This window comes from Protopterus annectens, chromosome 11.part0, assembly GCF_019279795.1.
Source record: "Protopterus annectens isolate FY-2018-M chromosome 11.part0, PAN1.0, whole genome shotgun sequence".
Classification (NCBI taxonomy): domain Eukaryota; kingdom Metazoa; phylum Chordata; order Ceratodontiformes; family Protopteridae; genus Protopterus; species Protopterus annectens.
Genome location: NC_056745.1, coordinates 464,232,675 through 464,259,444, shown reverse-complemented (window position 1 = coordinate 464,259,444; position 26,770 = coordinate 464,232,675). Strand labels below are relative to the sequence as shown.

The 26,770-nt window shown below is 40.6% G+C and overlaps 1 protein-coding gene across 1 annotated transcript in view; it reads left to right on the top strand.

Moving 5' to 3' along the window:
* PHYH (phytanoyl-CoA 2-hydroxylase) overlaps positions 1-14,569 on the top strand; it is a 930,440-nt gene extending 915,871 nt beyond the window's left edge. Inside the window, exon 9 of the mRNA XM_044087967.1 lies at positions 14,303-14,569. Within this exon, the coding sequence (XP_043943902.1) occupies positions 14,303-14,356 (54 nt within the window). The 3' untranslated portion in view covers positions 14,357-14,569. The remainder of the gene's footprint in view (positions 1-14,302) is intronic.
* The last annotated feature ends 12,201 nt before the right edge of the window (positions 14,570-26,770 follow it).

Below are 26,770 nucleotides of genomic sequence, written 5' to 3'. Positions count from 1 at the left end.
CTGTCTGTGACTGAGGGTAACATACAGTATACTTGAATGTACTGGAGTCACTCACACTTCAGCCCAACACCATATTGATCAGTGATTTCAAGAATCCTGCCATAAACTGGGGTACATGGCTGCGCAGTGGTGCAACGGTTAACATTGTTGCCTCACAACAAGAGTTTCTCTGGTTCAATTCTTGGCTGGGGTGCTTTCTGTGCAGAGTCTGCATGTCCTCCTTGTGTTCACATGGGTTTCCTCTGGGTGCTGCTGTGTCCTCCCACATTCCAAAGACATGCAGTAGGTGACTTGGACATTCAAAATTGATGTGAGTGTGTGTGTGTGTGTGTGTGTGTGTGTGTGTGTGTGTGTGTGTGTGTGTGTGTGGTATGGATGAATTACCATGGCAGGGCTAGCCACCCGGTGGTGGAAATCTTGGATCTAGAGGATTGTCACATTTGAAGTGTCACCCCGTCCCTGTGTGCAAAAGTGGGAAAAGGCGTTGATGATGGATGGTTGGATACATGAGCACTAACATGCAGGCTCAAAGATTCCTGGATTTTTGTCAATGCAAACACCCTGGAGCAGCTAGTCTGCATACCTACTAGGAGTGCACATATCCTGGATCTGGTATTCTCAAATATAGTGCAATGTCCTCAGTGGTCAGATCAGATCACAAAGCGGTAACCCTTGAAATAAATATAAAGGCTGAACTCCCAGCAATCCCCATAACCTTTAACAACTTTTCCAGGGCTAACTATCTGCTACTAAGTATAGAGAATTGTGAATTGCTGAAGGATCTGAGCCCCTCAAACTCAGAGAAAACAGTGGCCTATGCAGAAGTGTTTACACAAACCCTGTACAACCATGTACATAACTGCAAAGAAACAGCAATACCAAACTAAAATACACTTAGGGTAATCTCCAGAAACAAGCCCTCATGGCGGACCTCCAGTATAAATGGGTTGTACAACAAAAAAAAAAAGACAGAAAATCCTGTCCAAAGATAGGAAGGGCTATGCCCAAAGACAAAAAACTCCCTATCAGTCTCAACAAGGAATACAGCAGACTAATCAAGTACAGCAAAGCCAACTTCGAGGGAATTATAGCCTCCCAGACCAAATATAACCATGAGGCATTTTTCAGTTATGTACAAAACCTTAAAGGAAACACCCAACAGTGTGCTGTACTAATAGTAAATGGAACTTCCTATATCAAATATGGGGATATAGTAAATTTTCTAGATAAATCTAGCTCCAGTTTCCCCTCCAGGAAATACTCTGTACCATTTCTTCCCCAACTATCACAAAAGAATAGTTCCCCACTGCACTGTCCAGAGCTAAAAACACTCCCGGTAAGAGGTTGCCACAGCAGAACTCTGGTCCGCTAATGATTGGCAGTAGATTTTTATGAAACGCCAAGGTGCCAGCTCGACGCCCAACCTTCAACGAAGGCACGCCCATTTACGCACGCATGTCTTTCGAACGCTACCCAACGGTGGGGAGGACATGCAGACTCCACACAGAAGGCACTCCCAAGCCCAGCTGAGAATCGAACTGGAGAACCTCTTGCTGTGAGGTAACAACAGGATGCCTCATAAAAATAGCTTGAAACATGATCTGTTACTCCCATTAGAATCTCTGCTCAGCAAACAGAAAGAAAAAAACAGCAAGGCTACCACGACTATAGGCATAAATTAAGTACTTTAATAAAACAAGGATAAGCGCTTTCACATATTCTGCTTCCTCAGATCCATACATAAAAAAACAAACATCAGCTTTATAAAACACCTCTTTAGTCAGATTTCAACCAATAACCAATTAAATCAGTGTTTCAATTTATGCCCCTTAAGGGCGGGTTTCAAACAAACACTGCTGTTAATGCCTGGATATCTGTCTGCTTGTAGCCTTAGTATCCAATTTAATTCAGCCTGTTCAGATTTGTTATTCACATCTCCACCCCTAAAATTCTCACTTAAATGTTGTAACACTCTAATGAAAATTTATGTCCTGAATTTTCACTAATGTGTTTTGCCAAGGCATTGTTCATTTTAATATTCCTGATCTCATACATGTGATGCAAAATTCTCTCTCTTAATTTTTGTGTATTTTTTCTTACATACCTTTTCATAATTGGTTTGCCTGATTTGGTTGTGATATTAAATCTCTGTTTAGCCACAGCCTCCAAACAGGCTTCATCCATAGGTAATGGAGTACTGCAACTGTCATCCTTTATACAAAGGTGGACCATCAACCAACCCAGGGAACTACTGACCCATAAGTTTGACTAGTCTTATATGCAAGGCCATGGAAAGAATAATTGTGGACCTGATAAACAAAGACATAGAAAATCTTCAAACACGGGACCAATCCCAGTTTGGTTTCTTCAAGTGCAGATCATGCCTATAAACTTGGTGGACGACTTCGGGAAGGTCACTAGAGCCATGGAAGAGGGCAAAATGGTACATACTGCTTACCTTGACCTGGCAAAGGCATTTGGTGCAATACCTCACTCTCGTATCATACACAAACTCACAGATTTAGGCATAAAGCCCTTATGTCACCCAATGAATAGCTAAATGTCTCCCAGATAGGACACATGAAGTCAGGGTAGGGGAATCCATCTCCACTAAGAGACCTGTTACCAGTGGTGTCCCACAGGGCTCAGCCTGGACCTCTCCTGTTTGGAATATGCTTCTCTGAAGTCAAGGCAAATGTAGAGGGTGTTTAGCTGACCATATCTGCTGATAACTGCAAGCTGGGTGTGATCATTGAATCCCCCAAAGATTTAGATATCCTCCTGGAAGGTCTGACACAGACAATAACTGGTGCCAGAACCATGGCCTAAAATTCATTGCAAAACAATGCATAATCATAACCTTTGGGAAGACAACCACCCCTGCAAATTACAACACTGATAACACTTCCCTAGGACTAGACCCAGTGGTATGGTTGACAGTAACCTGAACTTTGATCTCCATGTGTCCATGGTCTTCTACATGGCAGAACTTACAAGTAAGGGCATGGCATCCAGATCTAAGGAAATTATAATTCCACTATACTCAGCCCTCATTAGACCAGTAATTGAATACAATGCACTCTTCAGCATGTAGCTAAGAGGGCATCTGCAACAGCTGGAGCGGCCACAAATTTTCATCATTAAAATTATACAGGGTGTAAATAACGTGTCCTATGCAGACCACCTGAAAGCACTGTCCTTGTACTCACTCTCCTACAGACTACTGAGGGGGTGATCTATGCCTAACCTACAAGGCATTCTCCAATCCAGCTTTGATTGATTTTCTACACATTTGCAAACAAACAGCACTAGAGTTACCCAATGTAAGGATCTAAACCTTGTCTGTGACATAAAACATGTTCTAGGGACAGGTATATGTCTCAAGAGATTACACCTTCTCTGGATCAGACTCCCCATTTATGTGAAACAGAGCTCTTCTGTAAGTCTATTCAAATGCAGTTTGGACCAATGGATGGGAAGGTACAAATTCATCCCTGGCTTGTCGCCTGTGGCCCTTATGGACAGGGGCAGTTTGTAGATGCCCTAGGCACAGGCATATATCAAAGCTGTTCTAACCTGTGGGCATTGATAAATGGGAAAATTGAGGCATGAATGGATAGGCTTAAAAAAGGCTCTAGGACTGTTAGCCTGGTAACCTCCTATGAACTGTCTGATGTAAGTGAAAATATTTATATTTATTTTTTTCAAAGGATTATTTCATGTAAAAATTAAATTCAAATTGCATATTATTTGTCACCATCTGCTGCCTTGATCCACTGATACAGCAGTAACATTTCTACCTGTGATTCTGACACGAGTTTAGGGAATAAATCTATCCAACCTGTAGCACTAGAGTGGTAGGGGTGAGGTTGACTTGAGTATTTGCTGGATTAATTTGCATTCTTGGAGGTACAGTGGTTTCTTTCACTTACATGGCTTATGGCCCAGGAAATATTTGCATAAACCCTCATTTATTGCATGCAAAGAGCAATATGTTATAAGTCAGCAAAGATATTCCTAAACACCATTTAATATTGCACTTTTTGAAGGTAGAACAAACTGCAAATGTTACTTTAAGAATTGTGTAAACCCTGTTATTATAATTTACTTTGTTAAGAATTCAGTATGTGATTTTATATATATATATATATATATATATATACATATATATATATATATATATATATATATATATATATATATATATAAAACTTGATATATGTTTGATCATTGTTTATGCATTTTGTTTTGCTTTTTGGCCCAGGTTGTTGTTGAACAGTGTATTAGGACCAGTCTACCTACCCGGTTAACAAATGAAAATAAATAAAAAGTAACTTAAATGGATCATTTGGCCAGCTTATTCACTCAGATAAACTCAAATAGGTCGATAGATATAGAAAGACATATAGATAATGCCTGCTAGTAGCATAGTGATAAATTGGGAAGGAGAAAAGGATGTGCTGGTAATACTGATATTGCAGTCCCCTGGATTAGCTACCAAGTAGAAAAGCCAGAAATTTTCTACTGCTAATAAAACTGCTGTTCACAGAGCCTTTCTTTATGTCAACAATTGTGGTGTCCAATGCTTCTTTGACTGGTGGTTTCGGTCTAGAGTCAGGCCAAATTGTATCCAGTAAATCTATTCAGGCAGTGGATTACTGGCCGCCTTCCAGGGTTCATTAGGTCTAAATATTTGATAGTAAGGCTCCAAGGGAGATTGGTGAGTTGGTAAGAGCTGATGGCCAAACAGTGAGTTCTGTAAAGAGTAGTGAGATGTACAGGAAAATAAGCAGTAAAAATGTACTCCCTGTGCATAAGATAAGGCTGTCAGTTTTTTGAAAATATATAAAGTAATTTAAAGACCTGTGCCACCAATTCATCTGTGCTGGTGTTCATACACAATAAAGCTTGGCAGTGCAGCAGTTGGGGACAGGGAAAGAGAGGCTACTTGCAGTTCTTTTATGTCGGAAGTAATTTATGTACATTACATTGGTGTGTCTGTTAGTCTGTATGTAACTAGAAAGGATTTTGCATCTTTGAAGAGAAACTACCAAACTTGACAGTAGCTAAATGTGTTCTATTGAGATATAGCAAACCACCAATGATGGTTATGAAAGAGCTTATGGCAGAAGATGTACATATTCATAAATGTTGTTCTTTGAAGTCTTACATTATAGAATTGGTGACTTAAACCAAGAATAACTGTCATCGGGGAAAAATGCACTTGACTAAAATATTTGGCTTGTTGATTTTCTGAAGTGACAGAACTGAGTAACTGAGATGCTACAATAATGTTACATAACATTGTTTAAGATCCCAGTCTGTCTTTGCAGCTGTTGATTTCCTGCTGTTTCTGTTTGTAGGAAGCTGAGATTTTCCATCCGTACATGTGGAAACTGCTGGCAGAGGTTGATGGTAGCGCAGACACTTAGTGTCACAACACATGCCACTTCTTTACAAGAGGAAATGGCTCATAGATTGCAGATTGTCATTGCTGGAATTCTTGCTCTCACTTCACTTATCTATACCCATTATGGTCAGCTAATTGACTGGTTCTTGCACCCTCCCCCTTTTGAAGGCAGACCTAAATCTATCACAGATTTAGCAATATAATGTTTTGGGGAACAGCAAGACTTTTTTGTTTTATTTACTCATTATCCTCTTTAGTGTAGTATGAAAACCTTTTTCAGACACATTTCATCCCTTTAACTCCATCCCCAGATGAAGCTTCCTTTGGATCGATGCTTATGCTGATGAAGTCTTCTATAGATTGTTCTCTGATTTTTGTTCCTTCTCCCCTAAAGAGACTTAACCAATAATTAGTGAAGAAGTTAGAGGAATTATGGGTCATCATCCTATGGAACTTTTTCTTAAGGCTGCTATTCTTGCAGCCTGGAAGCACCAGATTCTCTTCCTTGTGTTCCCAATAAGGCAGATGCCCTCACTAAACCACCAGTATAGTGACATACATATAAAACATCTAAGAATATTTATGGCCTGTAATTATATCTCATCTACCACATTTCAGTTTTCCATCGTGGATTTGGCCTTTGGAAAATCTGACATTGCTCCCTGATTCTAAGATCAAGAAGTCTCTGAAGTATATCCTTTTTACGGCTTTATTCATGGGCTGCCACATTGCTGGCTATCTCATTTGTGATAATTATGTGGTGAGGGCATCAGCAACTTGGATTTGCTTATGCAAGATTGCATTATTCTGACTGTCCTTTAGGAAAAAGCTCAGAAAAGTTGTGCAATGGTCAGGGCAGTAGCTTCTTTTGAACTGCATTGACTCAGACTGCCCTTTAAGGAAGAGCTGAGGCAAGCTGCCCCATCTTCCTCGAGGAAGTACCGTTGGGCCAAGATTTTTAGAACATCATGGAAAATACGAAAATAAATGATAATCTGATCATCATGAAGGGTATTTAAGACGCATCCTGACTTTGTGTTCTTCCATTACACCAGTCTAGCACACGAGCAAATTACTGTCTCTGGGTGTCTTGTTAAGTCTCTTAGGAAGCCTACTTCACAGAGGTCTTTATGTCAGTTCTGACTACCCTCAGGACTGCACATATGATGCCACTTCTTCAAGTTTGCCCTAGCTCAGAGAACCATCATATGATAAGATGGTTTTAGATGTGGTCTTAGATGGCACAGGTCTTAGAACTGTTATGTTTTCCTTTTGAAGAACTCCCTTAGAAAACCATTTTTCTGTGTAACACTCTTGGAAATGGCCTAGAATCTATTTCTCAGTTGGCTAGAGAGCTTGTGCCTCCTTTAAAAAGAGGAAGGGGTATTTTATTCCATCCTCTTCCTCAAATTAAAAGGACAAGGAGGAAGTTTCTATATTATCTTGGATCTGTGCAGCTTTAGCAGACATATCCTGTATATCAAGTCTTGAATGGTGACACTCTCCAGCAGGTGACGTCCCTTCTTCAATGTGGGGTCTGGATGAGTGTTGAAGGACAGTACAGGTAACTTTTAGGACATCACTAACTGTAAGCCCGCAGGAGGATCTCTGTTGTTTAGTATGTGGCACCATCATTTTCTGTAGAAGGTATCATCATTTAGTACATCATCTCCACCCAGAACTGATGACCATGGTGATCAAGACCCTGCAAAGTGTCTTCTTGCATTACCCTGCTTGGACAGATGGCTTCTTGGAGCCCCATTAAAGGTTGAACTCCTTGGATGTGTCTCTTTTCCTGAGTTATTTTGTGGATGCTGACCCATAGGTTACCATAAGCTGGGAGAAATATTTGGTCTCACTTTGTAGAGAGTTCTGTTTATTTGGAGCAGAATTGGACACTATCTGTGTACAGAAAAGGAACAGTAAGTCATGGCTTTGGTATCCTTCAGGAAGCAGCCTAGTTGGGTCATGCTTCAAATCCTTCTGTGCCTCTTGAACATTATGGTAAACACCTTCATTACTGTCCCATTCACATATGCATTGCTGTGCTTCAAACGACAATGAGGTGCCAGTAGCTGTAGAGTCACCAGAGCCTCCTGGATCTGTTTCTGGTTTCAGACCTGTGCCATTAGCCTCTGGAGTGGTGGACAGTTCCTCATTGATTCAGCATAGGCATTTCATTTCCTGCCATTGAGATTCTGCCAGCAGATGCATTATCGTTGTCCTTCTACAGGGCATATGGTGTACCAAAGATGGGGGTTTATATAGTTGCTATTGCTGAGAGTGAGGTTTTTGACTTCTAAGCTCTGAAAATGGAATTGATACCTAGGGTTGTCTTGCTGCAGTCAGGCAACTAGGCCAAGATGTGTTATGTGAATAAGCATCATGGCACACTTCATAACCCCTTGCAGAGAGGTGGTGTGGGCCTGGCATTGGGCCATAAGAGAAGAATTACTCTCACAGTCAGTCACATCAGGAGGATGTGAATGCACTAGTGGATTCCCTTAGCTTCAACTCCAATTCTGTTCTGGAACTGAGGATACAGGAGGCTTGATTGATAATGTTTTTTCCCTGGAGTGGAGCACCCCATAAATTGACCTATTCACTGCAGAAGAGAACATGACAGTCTTGATCTCCCATACATTTCATAAATGTTGATTGAAATGACATGACATGACAGTCTCCATTTCTGCACAATGCAGTAGAGCAATGGGCATTCAGAAATGACATTTTTTTCTGTTTGCTTTTCCAAGCTTTCCACTGATTTCACACTTTCTAGGCTGTTTTAGAGAAGAAAGACCAAAATACATTCTCTGATTGCCAGGAAAGAGTGTGGTTTCTGGTTCTAAGCTGTCCGGCAGTGCAAGAATCCATCCTAGTGCAAGTCATAGGATTTCCCTTTTGGTTGTTGAATTAAACTCATCTTCATGCCTTTATCCTCATTTAGATCCCCTAATTTCACTGGGTAGTACAGCAAGGGTCATAGAGTTCATTGAGGCTGCCAGAAAGACTTCTGCTTGTCTGATCTGTTCTGCTAAATAGAGCAGGTAGGTTCTTCATTAGGGTGGGAAAGTATACTCCATCAGTTACTGATTTTAAAGGTGATTCCCACATATGTTAGTTTTTGTGGTTTCTTTATTCCATGGTCAGTGTGCATGATACCACAATTTGGTCTGTCACAACTTTGTAGATGGCATAGAACTGTTACATAGAAGAGATTTGCGTGGGTATGTGGGCACCCTCTACAATGATTTCTGGTGGAGGTTGGAGACATTGTGTTTGGGGAAGTGTGTCCAAAGACAGGAAAAGGGTGGAGGACTTGGCTGAGCTGATGAAGAGCTGGGCATACCCTCTTCTTGGAAGAGTCCATATAACCACAACAGGAGGGCGGAGAAATGGGGTAGGGCTTAAAGAAAAAAGCCTCCCATGTGGATGGTATAATGACCCCCCCCCCCCCCCCCACCAGGACAGCCTTGCTTCTCACTTCAGTGTAACAGGTTATTATTCTCTTTCTGTTCTCTTCTCTTTTCTTCTCCAATAGAAAATATTGGATACCTGGTTTGGTTTGGTTTTGTGAGAACTCAAGCATTTAATGTTTTTACCTTCAGCCTCTCCTTCCTCAGGGACAATGGATGGTAACAGTGGGTTTCTTAGTGTGATCTACTGTCAGGGACCCTTCTCATTGGTTTGATATGTGGGATCATCCTTTCTTCCTTTACCATTCATTATTTTTCTGAAGGTATTGCATCTTATGACACTGTGCATGTCATAAACCCCTGGCTGACCAGTTCTTTTTCAGAATCACATACTTCAGCTATAGCTCTTGACTTTTACTGTAGAAAAACTCCAGTGTTCAATGCCTGAAGCACTGAAGACATTTAAGTGTTTGTGTCTTTCATATTACAAGTCAAGATCCACATTGGTACTGTAGCTATTGCTTGGAAGAGAAACATTATATGAAGGGCTGCTATTGGTACTAGGAATTCATCCCAACACCTTAAGATACAGGAGAGAAAAGTTCCTGGCCTGGCTCACTGCATGGATCATAGAGGTGGTTGAAGACCAGTATGTGTATCAGTGAAAAGGTCCAAAGTATAACCACAGACATTTGTTGAAGCACCATTAAAGTTAGGAATAAGGAACTTAAGGACAGAATTCAAGCACTCTCAAGAGGTAAGTCCATCATAAAGATAGTGTTTCGGTTCCTTACATTCAGAATCTTCATTCTTGACTACGGAGGGCTTGAGTTTGTTCACCCATTCTCTGTTTAATAGAATGATAAAGGGCCTGGAAGAGATACTCCTATAAGCAACCACCTTGGGAATGTGACCCAGTAGGTTAGCACTGCCTATCTCCCAGCAGAACTATCAGAGCATGTTGGTAACTGACTTATTTCTGGGGAGTGGCCTCTATACTCCACCTTGCTGGTGCTCAGTGTATACACCTTGAACTAAAGACTCCTCTCCAGGCTTCCACACTGGTCCAGCAGGAGTTGATGGCTCTGAGTGAAGAGAGTTCACTGAATCCTTTCTTGCCAAGGTCTGAGATTTAAGTCGTGGGTTTCAGACATTTGTTTGTGGTCTGGCAGACATTTCTTCATAAAACCTGTCATGAAACTGAGTCTAAGTATGTTGGGATACAAAACATTGCAACTAAACTGTCAAAATTTCACAAAAATGCAGCCATAATGGTCTCAAAGCAAAATATCACATAGCTTAAATAAATGAGTTTTTACTGGGGGATGTGTCCTCTGCTCTCCTTAATACAGGGGCTCTGCCCCGATACCACTAATGTCTAAATATATTACCTGTGAGGTTACACAAACTCAGAGAATAAGAAGAAGTGGAAGAAAATTCACTTATTTTATCCTACATCGCCCAGTCTTGGAGGCAGCATTGAAGTACATTTGTGACAATCTCACAGCCAATGCAATGAAATATTGACAGTATGAGATGTTGTTTAATCTTGTACAACACTGTAATTGTAAATAAACTGAGCTACAACAAAAAATGTGTACCCTTAGGGTATAGAAAGCAGATCCTCCTTTATCCAGCTTGGTGCAGACCTCTCTATTCACTGCATTGGTATGAGCAGGCATGTCCCCTAAATTGCCAGTATCCTTTTGCATACCATCTGATACCCCACCATCAAATGTTTCACCCCATGCATTTCACCTGTTTGCAGAGATGTTTAGCATTACTGCCTGAATGGTCACTGTAAGAGCTAAGCCTTTTTTTTGTCCTTTCTTACTTCAGTACGTGACTTTCTGGATTTTTACCTCTTGGCTGTCCTCCATTTGCCACACCAGGCATTTCTGCTTGTAATTTATTTATTTTATTTAACATTTGTTTACCAGGAAAGTCCAACTTGGAACAAAGCCAATTTTCAGTGGAGGCCCGGGAAGAAATGCTCTAAATGCATGTCTTTGTAACATGGGAGGAGACTGGAGCAACTGGTGGAAACCCACATGGATGCAGGGAGGGCATGCAGACTCCGCACAGAAGGCACCCCAGCCGAGAATCAAACCAGAGGACCTCTTGCTGTGAGGCAACAATGCGACTGCTGCACCATTGTGCTGTCCAAATTGTTTCTGGTCATAAGCAGCCCACTGATACAATGAATGTGTTCTAACCATATCAGCTGATCTTCAAGAGAGCCCTTTTCAATGATCAAAAATATTCTTCCCACTGTCCCCTTACCCCATATAAAGACAGTTCCTTTATTCAGTGGCTGCTGCTGAAGTTCTGCATAAGCTTGGCAATTATATATTATATATGCTTGCAACAAAGTAGATGCCAAACCATGACTGTTTTTCTTGAGTTGATGAAAATGTGTTTATTAAATTGGCAGGTTCAGGAAATAAGACCACTGTCCTGGAGTAGAGCACATCACAGTGTATACTGGTGAATGGTGTTCGCCGAATTAGAGTTGAAAAAAGGATAATCTTAATTGTAGACATGCATAGGAGGGACCCCTTGTAGACCAACTAGTATAATAAAAGTATATCTGTTATTTCTCATCGTTCTTTCTCACAGGGGGCTTCACACATTTTTATAAGACAAGGACCATTGTAGATTGCAGTTCTGCAGCTAGGTCTAGCCACAGTCCTCAAGGTTTTATCAATTGCTTGGCCTTGTGTGTTGTATAAGGTCATTAGGTCATAAGAAATACAAGGCTACTGTGACTTAGTGGCCTTTTATGTGTTGCCAGTACTCACCCTTAAACCTTACCTACTTTTTCAAGGAGGGTTAGGCCAGTCAAGACAAGGGCAAAGTTGTGAATATCCCTCCAATCATCTTGTTCCTAATGAAGGAATATAATGTATTGCACTGACTAATTTGCTGTGGAAGTCCATTCTCGAGGTGGGGAAGGCATTGTGTAATGAATCTGTCTCTTCACTGTGTTTTATTTATTTGCTGATGTAGATTTAGATCTCTGAGTTTAGTATTAGTGGGATTGTTTGATTTAGAGAGATAAAAGAGATCCTGGACTACTGGCCCCTAATGACAAAAGGCTAACACAGATCACTCCTCGGGAGTCTATAGGAGAATAAAGGGACAGTGCTTCCAATTTTTTTATGGTAGCTTAGAGTTTAAGTCAGTGATCTTTTGAGTTAGGAACCTCTGGAGACTTTCCAGTTCTTTGATATGTCTAGGGAGGTACATCTCAAAGAGTGCTTTCTATTCTATGATTTTTTTTTTTCAAAGCAGAACATAAGGAAATGACATCTTTAGATGTGGATGATTTTTCTTTTGTGATCAGCTGCGCTAAATTGGACTTCTGGACCACTCTGGCAACATGATAATCAAAGGAGAGGGAGTTATGAATCCACGTTCCAAGGTCTCTAACTGCTGGAAACAGCCTAGGCACTACTGATGATCCAGAAGGCTGGTAATGAGAGAAATCGCTAAATCACTGAACTGCCAAAAAAATTAATAACTTCTACAAACAAGGACCCCCTTTTTTTTTAATTATTTGCATGACAGAGAGACATAAATTTAAAACTTATGATAGTCTCACATTTGCAAGTGCTTAGAGAAATACTGAGAATTCAGTTGTCAGGAAACACTTTCCATATTTATAGCAAATGAAAAGAAAAAAAAATGTTTCTTCAGCACTATCCAGCCTACCTTGGTAATTTATTCAAAGAAAAATAAATATATAAACAAACGCATAAATATAGCCGAATAAACGAGTCTTTAAAAAAAGATAAGTGCAGAAGAATGAATGAATGAGTTTTATAGTTTGAGGTTAGGAGGGTGGCCTAATGGTTAAGGTGTTTGCCTTACAAACATAAGGTGCAAGGTTTGAGTCTCACAAGGGATAATTGGCTAGGCTTAAAATGGCTCACAAGGGCAATTAACCTAGTACTAATCTATGAACCTATAAGGAAACCTATATGAGAATGCAAGGCAGGAAAGGGATAATAGAAAAAAAGTGAAACCACCTATGCCATTGTATGGTATGGCACTGACATCTTCAGGTGTGGCCATAGCTGGACCGCAGAATAAAATATTTAAGCAATAACCGACAACGTGGTGTGGTATATTGAAGATTTACCCATGGTTGGCGTGGTTTAATCATTTTAAACATTTTTTGGGTACAGTTTCAAAGGTGTGGCTTTGTGTGATGCCCCAACATGATGGGGATATTTAACAGGCTTTCCTGCAGTTGGTTATGCTATATTCTTGTGATCCTGTTTCAGTCACATTTTTTGGTGAAGATAGTTTTAAATTGCAGACTTTTATCCCTCACAATGGTCTTGCTGTTTGTGCAAGACTGCTGTGTACTACTGTGTAGGATTTTTCACTTTTCCCGAGTATTGTGGAGCCTTGGAGTTGATATGTATGCATGTATATATATATATATATATATATATATATATATACATATATATATATATATATATATATATATATATATATATATGTATATATATATATATATGGTAAGCATCCCCACATGGAGTGCAGCAGGAGACTTGTTCCACTTCACAAATCCTTTTAATGCTTTTCAGTATATTTCCACCTATTTAACTGAGTTATATTATGTTCCATTAAAGCAATCAACAAAATGTAGCGCTTTATACTAGGTGACGTTATTTAATATACTTTAAAATGATGAGTATGTAGGGCCTTGTTTTATTAATTTTGAGAGTCATTCAGGATAAAGGTACTAGAAATGATGGTGAGAATTCAAAGAATAGTGGAGATAGTTAAGGGAATGCAAGGGGTTATCTCTGAACTCAGGTTAAAAATAGTTTGTTCATTAAATTAAATGTTTGAGAGGTATTTGGATATGTAAATCTGCATGGGACAAATAAGGGTAAGGGCAGAGATGGTAAAAGAGAAACTGACTAGCAAGCTGTGGAAAGAAGCTTTAGAATCAATGCAAGGAAATCCTTTACAGAAAGGGTGTTAGAGATATGACTGACAAATGGAAGGCAAGTACTAAGCTATATTGGAGCTAGTTGTTGCATTTACTAATCTAGATAGGAGGTGTTTCTTTTTTCCACCGGCAAGTTTGTATATTTGAAATTTCTCCCATGTTTTGGGGATCGGTATCCTATTCTGCTCACTAGCTTATAAAGTTATCATATTGATAATGTTTGTGATAAATTGGACAGCAAGTATTTGATTAGAAATCATGAACTTTAACATTTGCAATTTGATATTAATATTGTTAAATTAGCAATACATACTTACTAATATGGCTTACATACTGTTACATTAGTGCACGATAGGAGTCGTAGTGGTATTGCTGTCCCCTGTACCAGTCTGCCCTGCATCGTTAAAGTATACTTTGTGCTACTTAAAGGTGCAGTGCAAGTCCTACATTTTGCTACAGAGAAGTCCCTTAAATTTAATTCATGTTTGCTTTATTTTCTTTTAGGATGTATGGGCTTTCCGAGGACGACTTGTGAATGGAAGCAGAACAAACCTTTAAACTGATTCTGGATAACAAAATGGAATGCATTTATTATTCTTTTTAATTTGCCCAGATTATGTTTAATGTATGAGTCGTTGATTCCTGAAAGTGTGTTTGCTAAAGTGCAGACACTGAAGAATGACATTTGTTAGGATAAGAATGATGTCAAACACCTGATCTTGCAAAGAAAAAAAATAAAAAATACCTGATCTTGCACGGTATAGCACTTAACTTTTGTATTGCTCTTTGTATTCATTAAATCGCTTCTGAAGCAAGTATTACCTTGAAATATTGACAAACGACCTCACATATGGGCATTTATTTACTGCATTTAAAGGACTGATAAGAGGTAAAACATTGGAGCATTAAGTAGCACGTGTTGTATGGTGCAGATAATTTTCGTTATTTCCTTCTAATGTTTATTTTATGGATAGGTGTTGACCATGCATTTTTGATGTGCAGGAATGCTTGATCTCTTTCAGTCAATGGCTAGGTCTTTTTTTCCAGAAAGCTTCTTGCAGCAGTATTGTAATAGTGAGTTAATACACACCTGCATCTGTCAGTCTGTCATTTTGCTTTTTTACAAGCAGTGAAAAGTGAGCTCTTATAAGAGTAACTTACACAGCTGCTCCCTCTGCATCATTTGATGCATGGCCCCATATAGTAGTGGCATTAACCCACAATATTTTCAGCAGACCTTCCTTCAAGAGAAAGCATTTGATTTTTTTTCTGAATATTTGGATATTCTTACTTTCCGTATTTCCTTCATGGGTGTATTTTTTTATTCATGTATTCAAAGTTGATGTCACTTCAGGCCTTCTTCATTTCTTCACACTGCTAGTCACTGTTAAATTGTGTGAAATGCCAAATGGATTTTCACAGTATGAAGATATTTACTTCCTTTTTTTTTCAAATTATTACCAGTTGTGGTTAGAAATTATTCAGATCTACTTATCATTTACTTGTTACAGTAAGTTTTCCAAATACTTTAATTTTAATGCATTTTGTAACTAGGGTTGTGTTGGTCTGGTCCATAACTAGGGCGTGGTGAAGGGGACAGCTGCCCCAGGTGCAAACTGTTAGTGGGCACAGTCAAGCATTCTGATTGGTTGAAAGTGCAATACCAGCATTGCTGGCATCCATTTACTTAAACAGCATGTGCTGGAATGAGTGCAGTGGTGGGGGGAGTGTCTAGCTGTCTGGCTGTGTAATTGTAGCGTGGAGCTATGTTGTTTCTTACAGTTCAGAACAGACATTTTTTTCCTCTGCTTGGGTGGAGGGAGCATCATTCTGGGGACTGCCCAGGATGCCAGTGTAACTAGCTACACGTCTGGGTCTGGTGAGATTCTTTGTCTTCCCTGTAGTTAAACTGAAAAACAATAGCTAACAATAGATGTTCACTGTGTGTATGTAATCTGCCTAAAAGATGACCACACTAAAATAGACAGCAAGCTTTTAAAAAGTTAAAAATGACCACCAAGGATAAAGGACTTAAAACTATGGAGGCCTAAGTGCTAAACAGTAAATGGAAAATCTTGTCAGTAAAGGAGAGTAGCAATGAAGTACAAATTTAAGAAGTGGAGTGTTTCCAAAAAATGTAAAACTACAGAAAGGGAAGTACAGAAAAGGCCAACAGAGTAAAAGAAAAAGAAGCATTCTACTGCTGAAAATCTGGCCAAGGAGATGGAGGTGATAACATTTGTAGTAATTATCATAACCTTCAAAGGTGAGGGACCTTCATCAGTTCTTGTTGCAAGAAATGAATTTGTTGAAGACAGAAATCCAATGAAGGCCCTGGCATTGAAGGCCATATTAATGATGGCATCTTCACTGATGTAGAGAAGAAAAGAACCAAGAACCACAAGTAGCGAAGGCAGAGGCCCAGGAGCCACAGAAACCAAAGTCCAAACCACAAATCCAATTTACTGACAGCAAAAACAGAACAGAATTTGAGTTCTGAAGAAGTCTTTGCCAAAGACGAAAGCGCTTGACTGCATTTGCTCTGTTTTTGCTGTCAGTAAATTGGATTTGTGATTTAGACTTTGGTTTGTGTGGTTCCTGGGCCTCTACCTTCACTACTTCTTTTTCTTCACTGATGTAGCTATAACTCCAGTTGACTACAATAGGCTAATTATGGAATGTATAAAATGAGTGCCTTTCTGAGAAGCACATATACCTTCTTCCTCTCCATTACTGCTTTATCACCTTTTGCTGTCTTTTCCTCAGCAAATGGAATAATGGTAGATGATTTTGAAGAGTATCGTGTGTGCAACTCCCTTTTGTATATTTCACTGACAATAAAGATAATTCAACTTCCATGCTGTAATAGTAACTTTCTGTAGAAACTCATTTGGTGTGATGGTGATACTCATAAATATTTTAACTGGGGATGGCAAGATGATTTTTTCTACAGAAAGTAGACAGTTTCAGCACAGATCTATTTCATATGATTAAAAGACCATATGTTCGAATCTGAGATCGTCTCTGGTACCAAAACAGATGGTGTTTTTGGAGGGGCAAGCCCCCCCCCCCATTCCAACCATGTGGGGGGCTGGGCCCCTCCCACCCCCTGCCTATTTTATATACCAACTCTGTGATCACTGCACATTGTGAAAAAGGCAAACACCTGACCCAAAAAAAAAACCTGGCTTCCAGAGGAGAAGTTGGTTTGAACTTCCAAGATTCAGTTTTCTCGGATTCGATTATATGGACTTTCAATTATATAATAGACCCTTTTTAATACATAAGGCTCTATAATGCAACCCATTATTAACCATCATTTGTCCTCAGAATATGGATATTCTTTAGGATGCATATGTCAGCATTAAGACATACCAGTCTCAGGTCTGAAGCATCCAAGAACATTTTGAAGTGTACCATTTTGGGTCAATTTCAAACTCCTTGATCTATCTCTCTTAAAACCCTGCAACTCTCTTTTTTCACGGTCTTGCGCACAGAGCAGTGTCGGGCAGGTTTAAACTATTCCCGGCTCCACAAAGTCTGCTGTTCACTTTTTCCCTTAGAACTGCTCTAAATCTCAAAATAAGCACTCTATTTTCATTCTAAAGCCCTGCACTTGCTCGTACAAGTAATCTCATAGGTAAACACTAATAAACTTAAGCACTACATCCTCTTATACTCCTTTTAAGCACTTGCTCCCTATTGGTTCTTTCTAATCAGTCAATAAGTAGTTCCCTATTTTATTCAGGCATGTCCAAAGGTCAGTTTCGGGTTTACTGTCCAGTCCAGCTGGTGAATCTGGGAATCTTGAGGCAATGTTACAACTGCCTTATGTATACAGACCACCCTCTCCTTCTCCCAACAAGCTCAAATATATGTGAGAGATGCAACTATATAGCCAAACTGGAGGCTAAGCTCTCTCAACCCAGTACTGGCACAGCCTGTCAGGAGGAGAAGGTAACCACACACACTACAAATCCAGTCTCACATAGACCTATCGCATCAGCAAACCAAACACATAAACACACAAAAACATACTCGGAGGCTCTAAATAAAAATCTGCCTAAGCAGCAGAGACCTCCAAAGCAGACATCCAAGCAACCCCTACCACGAAACAATACCCACATAGCTCACAAAGTCAGTGTGCCACACAGTCACAGCCCTTAAGGCTAAACAACACACCTAATACACTTGTAATAGGTGACTCTATTGTCAGACACACTGGCGTCCCACTCACCAGGCTGAACAAGGAGAAGGCCACTGTAAGCTGCCTGTCGGGTGCCAGGATCCGCCACATAACACAAGCACTCAGGTCACTCCAAAGCAAGTACAAATATGACTCCGTCATTGTCCATGCTGGTGTGAATGACCTGAGACGTACCTCCCTGGACTACATGAAAAAAGACATAGAGGAGCTCTTTGATCATGTAGCCCAGGCTGGTATGACCCTGACCTTGAGTAGAATCTTACCCTCACCAAGAATGATGCCACAATATGAAGACAAGATGATCAATTTCAATAATTGGCTAAAGTATTGGTGTCATTCAAAGGGGATCCAGTGTCTGTCAGCCTGGGATGACATGCTCGACAAGCCATGTTGCTTCGCTAGGGACGGCTTGCACCTGTCACCCCTGGGTTTTTGAATACTGGCAAAGGCTCTTGCCTCCCCCATAGTGCCTTTTTTAGGCAAGGCTCAAAAGACAAACCCACCTCCATAGACAACACAAAGAAAAAAAAATTAAGGGTAATGCTGCTCCACGCCAGAAGTCTAAACCTCAAGATGCACGCACTCGAGACTCTCCTCAGTATGGAGAATATCGATATCTGTGCAGTAACAGAAACCTGGTTCAAGGCTCCCGAGAGCACCCCAGCACTAACAGGTTATGCTTCATACCATGCTTTTCGGCCGCAAAACTCGGACCGAACCACAAAAGGAGGGGGAGTATCCATATTTATCAAGGATACCCACACCTCCAGGTTAGTGGCACTGCACGAAGCATCAGAGACCATCCATGTGCAACTAACAGTGGGAAAAACTGCCTTTCAGTTTGTAGCCTGCTACAGACCACCCTCCCAAACACAGGAACCTCACTCGGCTTTCCTGAGAACACTGGAGAATATGAAGGTCTCTCCAAACACCATTATATTGGGTGACTTCAACTACCCAAACATTGATTGGGAAAACTACTCAAGCCTAAACACCCTCGCCCAACGGTTCCTGGAATTTATAAACTCAGTTGCTATGGAACAACTGGTCACCACTCCCACAAGAGGGGAAAACATATTGGATCTGGTCATCACCAACATGGGGTCTCTATGTTCCACACCAGAGGTATACCCCTCATTGGTAAGATCAGACCATAAACTAATCTCACTGGACATCCATATTCCATCCCCACCCCTAGCCAAGGAAACCACGGTGAAGAACTTCTCAAAAGCAAACTTCACACTTCTCAAAACCGAGGTGGAATCCTTCAAAGCCCCCGGGCCAGTGGAAAATACGGCCCAAAATGCAGAATCCTTTACAAAAGCGTTCTATGGACACCTACAGGAATGCATGGAGCATGCTATCCCAAATAAAACCAAGACCCACTTCTCCAAAGGCAGGAGACTTGTCTGGTGGACCCCGGCCATAAATAAGCTATACAACAGAAGGAGAAAGCTACTACATGATAGAGCAAAATCCCAACAAGGGAAGGCATCTCTGATCAGTACTAGCAAGAAACTTCGATCCCTCATAAAATCATCTAAGGCCAGCTTCGAAAGAAAAATTGCACAAGACACTAAAGATAATCACAAGGCCTTCTTTAGTTATGTCAGAAACCTGGGAGGCAACTCCCGGATATGCTCTGAGTTAGTGCAAAATGACAAAAAATACACTGAACCCACAGACATTGCCAACATCCTGGTAGAAAGGTTTAGTGCAAACTCCCCCCCCTTCCCCCGCAAAAGAGCAAATGTCTATCCCAACAGAGTGTAGCCTTCCTGAGATCACAGATGCACAGGTGAGAGCTGCCCTCTCCAAAGCAAAAAACACAGCATCAATGGGACCAGATGGTGTCCCAGGCTGTGTCTTACATGAGCTCCAAGAAGAACTAAACCCTCATATAAAGTCACTGTTCAATCCCAGCCTTACTACAGGATATGTACCCAAGGAATGGCGCACAGCAACAGTGGTCCCACTCCACAAAGGTGGTGCCACAACAGACACCGGAAACTATCGCCCTATAAGCCCGACTAGCCTGGTCTGCAAAGCTATGGAGCGTATCATCATGGAAATCATAAACAAAGACATTGGGAACCTCCAGACACTGGATCCTACCCAATTCGGCTTTGTTAAGGGCAGAGCTTGCCTCTTGAACCTGGTCGACTTCTTTGAAACAGTTACTAAAGCCATAGATGAAGGGAAGGTAGTCCACACAGCCTACCTGGACCTCGCAAAAGCCTTCGACACAATACCCCACTCGGGCATCATAAATAAGCTCACGAGCTTAAGTATCAACCCCTATGTCACAAGATGGGTTGCAAACTGGCTCAGGGATAGAACCCACATGGTCAGAATAGCAGGTGCCATGTCAGACTCTAAACCAGTTACAAGTGGCGTCCCACAAGGCTCAGTCCTGGGACCTCTCTTGTTCGGTATATATTTCTCAGAGGTACAGGCTAACACGGGTGGACTATGGCTGACCAAGCTCGCAGATGACTGCAAACTGGGTGCCGTAATTGACTCTCCGGCTGACACAAGCATCCTCCAAAAGGGTCTCACAGAGATGGATAACTGGTGCCAGAGCCATGGCCTAAAGCTAAATGCCAAAAAGTGCATAGTCATCCCCTTTGGGAAAAACAAAGTGCCCACAAATTACCACATAGGTGGTAATCCATTAAGTACGGAAGAAGTAATTAGGGACTTGGGGACCCAAGTAGATAGCAATCTCTCCTTTGACAATCACGTTGCCAAAGTGGTTAGAAAGACCTTCTATATAGCCCACCTTATCATGAAAGGATTCACATCTAGATCGAGAGGTCATTGTGCCCCTCTACTCATCACTTAACAGGCCCATAATTGAATACAGTGCCCCATTTTGGATGTACCTTACCCGACACCTGCAGCAACTGGAAAGACCCCAAAAGTACCTCACCAAGAGGATCAAGGGGCTCAAACAGATGCCCTATGCAGCTCGGCTAAAGAAACTCCAGCTCTACTCAGTTGCATACCGCCTACTCAGAGGCGATCTGTGTCTGACGTATAAAGCCATGTCCAACCCAGAATTAATGGACATGCTTCACCTCAGGAAATCCAAATCCCTTAGAGCTACACGCTCCAGGGACTTGAACCTCAGCACAGAAATAAATAGGACATGCTGGAGGGACAGATTCATATCCCAGAGGCTCCCCTCACTCTGGAACAAAATCCCAATCCATGTTAGGCAGAGCCCCTCACTGACCCTCTTCAAGAGAAATCTTGACGAGTGGATGGGAGATCGTAAGTTTACCCCTGGGATCTCTTCTGTGTCCCTGCTTGACAGAGGTACACTAAACTAACCTTAAAAGGGCTACCTTCTGTGACCTATTATACAGAGGCACAGTCAACTAATCTTACAGGGTTGTGAAAGCCAAACACACTCTGGCTAGGGTTATAAATGCCCTAGGGCAGATAGCCTAGTATCAACCTATAAACAGGACTTAATCTTGGGATGAGGGACCAGATGTCAGATATTATAAAAAGAGCTTTGCCACCAGACTGGGAAACCGCAGTGTTAGATAAGCATGGCAAAGAATTGAGACTAAATTAGAGATATCCATAAAAAGTAGGGGTAGTTGAGAGGTTTTGTTACTTGCCATTCACCCCCAGTAAGAGATCTTTCAGGTCAGTACTAGAATCAGAAAGATTTCAGTGTTTCCTCTTTACCACTGATCCCATTCTGTAGAGAGATTATGAGCCCTTACATGCTCCTGCAAACTTTTCTGTATAGGTGAGATACAGAGGAGATTTAAGGAGATTTTAAGAGGCTGAAGGAGTTTTGCCCGAGGGCATTTATAAGCCTAGCCAGAGTGTGTTGGCTTTCGCCACCCCATTGATTAATTAACTGATCCTCTGTCAAGCAGAGCCAATGAAGTGATACCAGGGATGTATTTTCTGTTACCCATCCACTCGTCAAGGTTTCTCTTGAGTGTTAGTGAGGGGCTCTGCCTAATGTAGTTTGGAATTTTGTTCCAAAGCATGGGGAGTCTCTGTGACAGGAATCTATCCCTCCATAAATGTTCTGTTTATTGTTGTGGCGAGGTTTTGCTCACTAGAGCGCGTGGCTTGCAGTGACTTGGATTTCTTTAGGTGGAGCATGTCCATCAATTCTGAGTTGGACATGGCTTTGTAAGTCAGGCAGAGATCAACTCTGAGTAAGCGATATGCCACTGAGTACAGCCAGAGTTTTTTCAGTCGGGCTGCATAGGACATATGTGTATCAGAGACATAAAAATAGATGAATAGACAGTCCAATAGCTAATACTCTGTTGCAATGAATCATGCAGGTTCTATAAATACATTGAAAGCTGCAGTATTAGAACTGTTATACACAGATAGTAGGGGGGGTGAGCTGGGGGGACTATTAAGGACTGCTTGCATAAAGAAAGCCTGATGATTCATGAGTTGGACTCTTAGAATCATTGGTGTTACAAAGTAACTTAGTCTTGAGGCCATTCCTCCTTGTCAGTACCTACTCTTAGGCCTTTCCCCTCATTTCAAGGAGGGCTAGGACAATTGTACCAAGAGTAAGTTTATGAACACTTATTCAGTTGTCCAGCACCTTTTTAAAGGCAGACAGTGTGTCACACTACTTCTAGAAAATTGTTCAGAGAAGAGGCATTTGCTGCAGGACAAATCCAGCCCTCCTCCTATTTATTTGTTGGAGTAAATGTAGATCTCTAATCCTAGTGTTAGCTGGACTGTTTCATTTATTGAGGTGTAAGAGTTCATTCTGGATCCATTATAGACCTATAAGCAAGACACAGGTCTCGCCTATGGAGTATGTATGAAATGAAGGACAGGGATAAAGACTCCAGTCTTTGTAGTTCAGATCTTTAAAGCACCTGATCTTTTTAGTTATAACCCTCTGGGGTCTTTCCAATTAATTGATATGCTTATTAAGGTGCATCCCAAAGAGGGGGTTATATTAATTGATGAGTCTATTAAACGCGGAGTGCAGTGAGGTGAGGACTTCTTCTGATTTGGATGAAATACCTTTTGTTATGAGCTGTGCAAATTGAAAGGATTTCTTAACTATTATTGCAATGTGATGGTCAAATGTAAGGGAGCCATCCACCCATGTGCTCAGGTGTCTCACAACCTTTTCATTTTGAAAGTGGTGTGTTACCTACACCATAAGCTGTAGCTAGGGGGTGCTTACCAGATGCTGTAATGTTACACTTCTGACATTGACCTTGAGCCTCTTTTTTAGTACACCAATGACTGATAATTGTAAGCTCATGCTGGAGTGCATATGTCAGAGGGGGACTTAACAATGACTCCCAGCTTACAATCAACTGCAGACTTTGTTAACCGAATATCCTCATTTATGTAGTGGAGATCTGAGAAGTAGATGCCGAACAGCACAGGTTCCTTCATAGATTTATGTGGAACTCCACTGGTTACCCTACTACTCACTCTTGCTATGCAAGTTCGGTCTCCAAGCCTGTTGGCTATCCTGGAGCTCCTTCAACTTGCATATTATATTTGCATGTGGTATGGTATAGAATGCTTTGGCGAGGTCAAGGTATGTTGTGTGGCCAGCTTGTCCACAGCCTAAGTAACCCTGTCAAAGACGTTTATAAGATTAATCAGGCAGAATCCGTTCTTGACAAAACCAAACCGCTGGGGATCAAGTCTGAAAAGATTTTGATATCGTAGTTAATTAGGTCAGCTATGATACATTCCATGGCTTTGCATATAAGTCCCATTAGGTTTATGGGTCTGTAAATCCCAGGCTCTGTGGTGGGGCCACAAAAGCTAAGCGCCACTCTCGTAAGAAAAAGTAATTTGCTGGCTCAGGACAGAGAGGTTGAGGAGTAGGTTTGCTAATGCTTGTTTAGTGCTATTATTTATCTATCCGGGTTTGTTGTTAGTCCCATTTAAAACATAGTCTTCATTTTGGAGGATACCTTTATCACATGATGTTTCATGACAGTTGGTGGTCTGATTCCATCAGGGATTTGTGGACTTTGAATAGCTGTCTCTGGGGTGAAGCTGCCACTATGTTTATTAGCCAGTATAATTGGCAATATACACTGGAACAAAGTTATTAGTTCCATTATGGATAAGCCTGGAGCAATGTTTGGTAATACTTTATTTTCTGTCATAGAGAAGGATTTGTAATTGCCTTTGGCTTCTGCAGTTAGTCTGATTTCATGGGATGCATTTTTCTTTCTTATGTCTTGTTTTAGTTTTCTTTTTTATATAGCTGTTTGATGTTCTCCTTAATCTTGGGGTCATTTGTTCTGCTATTTAGGTTTAGGAGTTTATTCCTTTTATTACATAGTTTATTAATGCTTGATGATCACCACACTAGTTTGCTTTTAAACCAACTTGTTTGCTTGGATGTAGTTGGAACTGCCAAGTTAATACATTTGTCCAGGTGCAAACAGAATTTTTCTGTAACTCTTTGTAGTATCAAAATTATGGATTGTATAATTATACCTTATTTTAAATACTTCATCATAGAATTGTAGATTTGCATGTTTGAAGCCCCTAAATTCTGTGATATTAGCTTGAGATGGTTTGGAGATTTTGATAGAGATGGCTATTAGTCTGTCATCTGGTTTGACAGTGAGGGGGGAATACTTGGTAATTGTACATAAAAGTGCTGAGTTTAAGATCAGGTCAAATATATTCTCTTTTCTCGAAGGTTCTTTACTGATCTGGTCCAGGGAGTTTTATCAGTATATCCTGTTTTGGTGGTATTGGTCCCCCAGTTAATGATTGGATGGTTAAAATCACGCAGGATAACAGTATTCCTACTCAAGGGGAGTTCATCCAGAATATTTAGGAATGTTGTATGATTTTCTAGAGATCTAAAGAAGGTTCTGCAGCATGCCATGAACTGATAGCCAGCCTTATTCAGTGTAATTTGAATCTCAGTAAGCTCCAGTTGTGTGAGTCTAGGTATCCATCTCAAGGTAAAGTCATTTGTAACAAATATGGATACACCACCACACTTTCCATCTGGTCTAAATGAGTGGCAAGCACAAAACCCAGTTATTGAGGGAGTGCTTTCTAGTTACTTAAACCATATTTCTTTAACAGTACATGCATGGATGTGCTCCAATTGCAGGTGGGCCTCAAAATCTGACAGTTTTCTGTTTAGACTTCTAGTATCAAATAGAATCACCTTGACATGGTCCAGTGGTTGATTTGCTTTGGAAGTGACTTTGGTAGGTCCATCAGCTGGTCCTTGCCTAAAAAAGGCACAACTGGGGCTACAAAAGCTTTCCCCAGTATTCACCAGTATGCGGAAGTCTCAAAATGAAAGGTGCACTTTAAATAATAAAGGACAGAGCCAGGGGTGTAACTGAAAGCATCTGAATACTTATTTATTTGTTTGCTTTTGTTGACTGAGCAAGGCAGACTGGGCAATGGTAGCCCCTTTTTATTGGAGTGCTAGGGAGAAAAGCTACAGTTATAGTAAAAGCAAGAATATATCAGTAGACAGAGTGGAACAAGATAATAGATTAAAAACAGAAGTAGAACAGTTTGAAAACAAAACTGCATTTGGAGAGCATGTATACATGAAATTGGAAGCTCCAGGTGCAGCAAAACATTTTACATTTTTAAATTAGCAATAATACAGCATATAACAAACAGGATTTATATGGCATGTACAGTGACAATGGACCATAGCATAAGGTAATAGACTGTCAGACAAGTGTAATATCATTACAGTGACTAAACTTTAACATATTGTGTTATATAGAAAATTAGACAAGATTGCATAAGTAATTCATTGGCTTACCACAGTCAGAGAAAGATTATTCGGAAAAAAAATCATGCTATCAAACGTGCAGTGAGAAACTGTACAGTTTTTTGTACTGTACTTATCTGCAAAAATTGCAGAGTTGTTTGTATTATATTTTTCTGCAAGGGGCAGGGGAAAAGTACTACGATAGGTCTTGGAGGCAGGATATAGGCAGTGGGGGCTGAAGAGAGTAGAGAGTTTGTGAGGAATTATGGAAAAAAAACAGAAAACAAGGAGGATGGAGAGAAGAAAGGAGAGAAATGCGGGAGACAGGATGGGACTTAGTTAAGAAATGGGGAGAGGAGAGGAGATCGAGGGTGCTTGGTAGGAGTCAGATTGAGGAGGAGTTATATCTTAGTTTTGAAGAATGTCTTGTGCTAAGTTTGGGCAAACTAGCCAGGAGGAGTGCAAGAACAAAGTAATGTGTTTAAAAAATGTTTTACTTGAAACGTAAATCTGTGTAGGTTAGTTTGTAGTCTAGTGTTGGTGGGATTTGAATAAGTATTTGGAGTATTGAAAATTTACTGCATGGATGACTGTTTTGATTATAGTGAGTAGAAGTTTATCAGTAGAAGAAGATGATTTATTATAGAAATAGGGTTCATGTATGAGTGCTAATGCAGGGGAGTTTAGTGGCTTATGGATGATCTTGTGGACTATTAAAAGTTGAGTTTTATAAGGTAATGAGGAAGATCAAGCCTTTAAGGCAAGAGACTGATAGGATTTTTCAGTATGATTTATAGTGATCTGGCTATTTTTCTTATAACATTGTTCAGTTTTAGTTAGGAGGGACTACTGAATGTTTGTGAAAATAGGGGCAGAATAAAGGGGGGTTGGCATAAGAGGTTTTATGGCACTGCCTATAAGAAAGAATTTGCTTCAATGTAGGAGGCCTGTTTTTTGGTGGTTAGTTATCTTTTTATAGTTTGACAATTCGGGTGGTCATTTATGATGACCCCAAATAGTT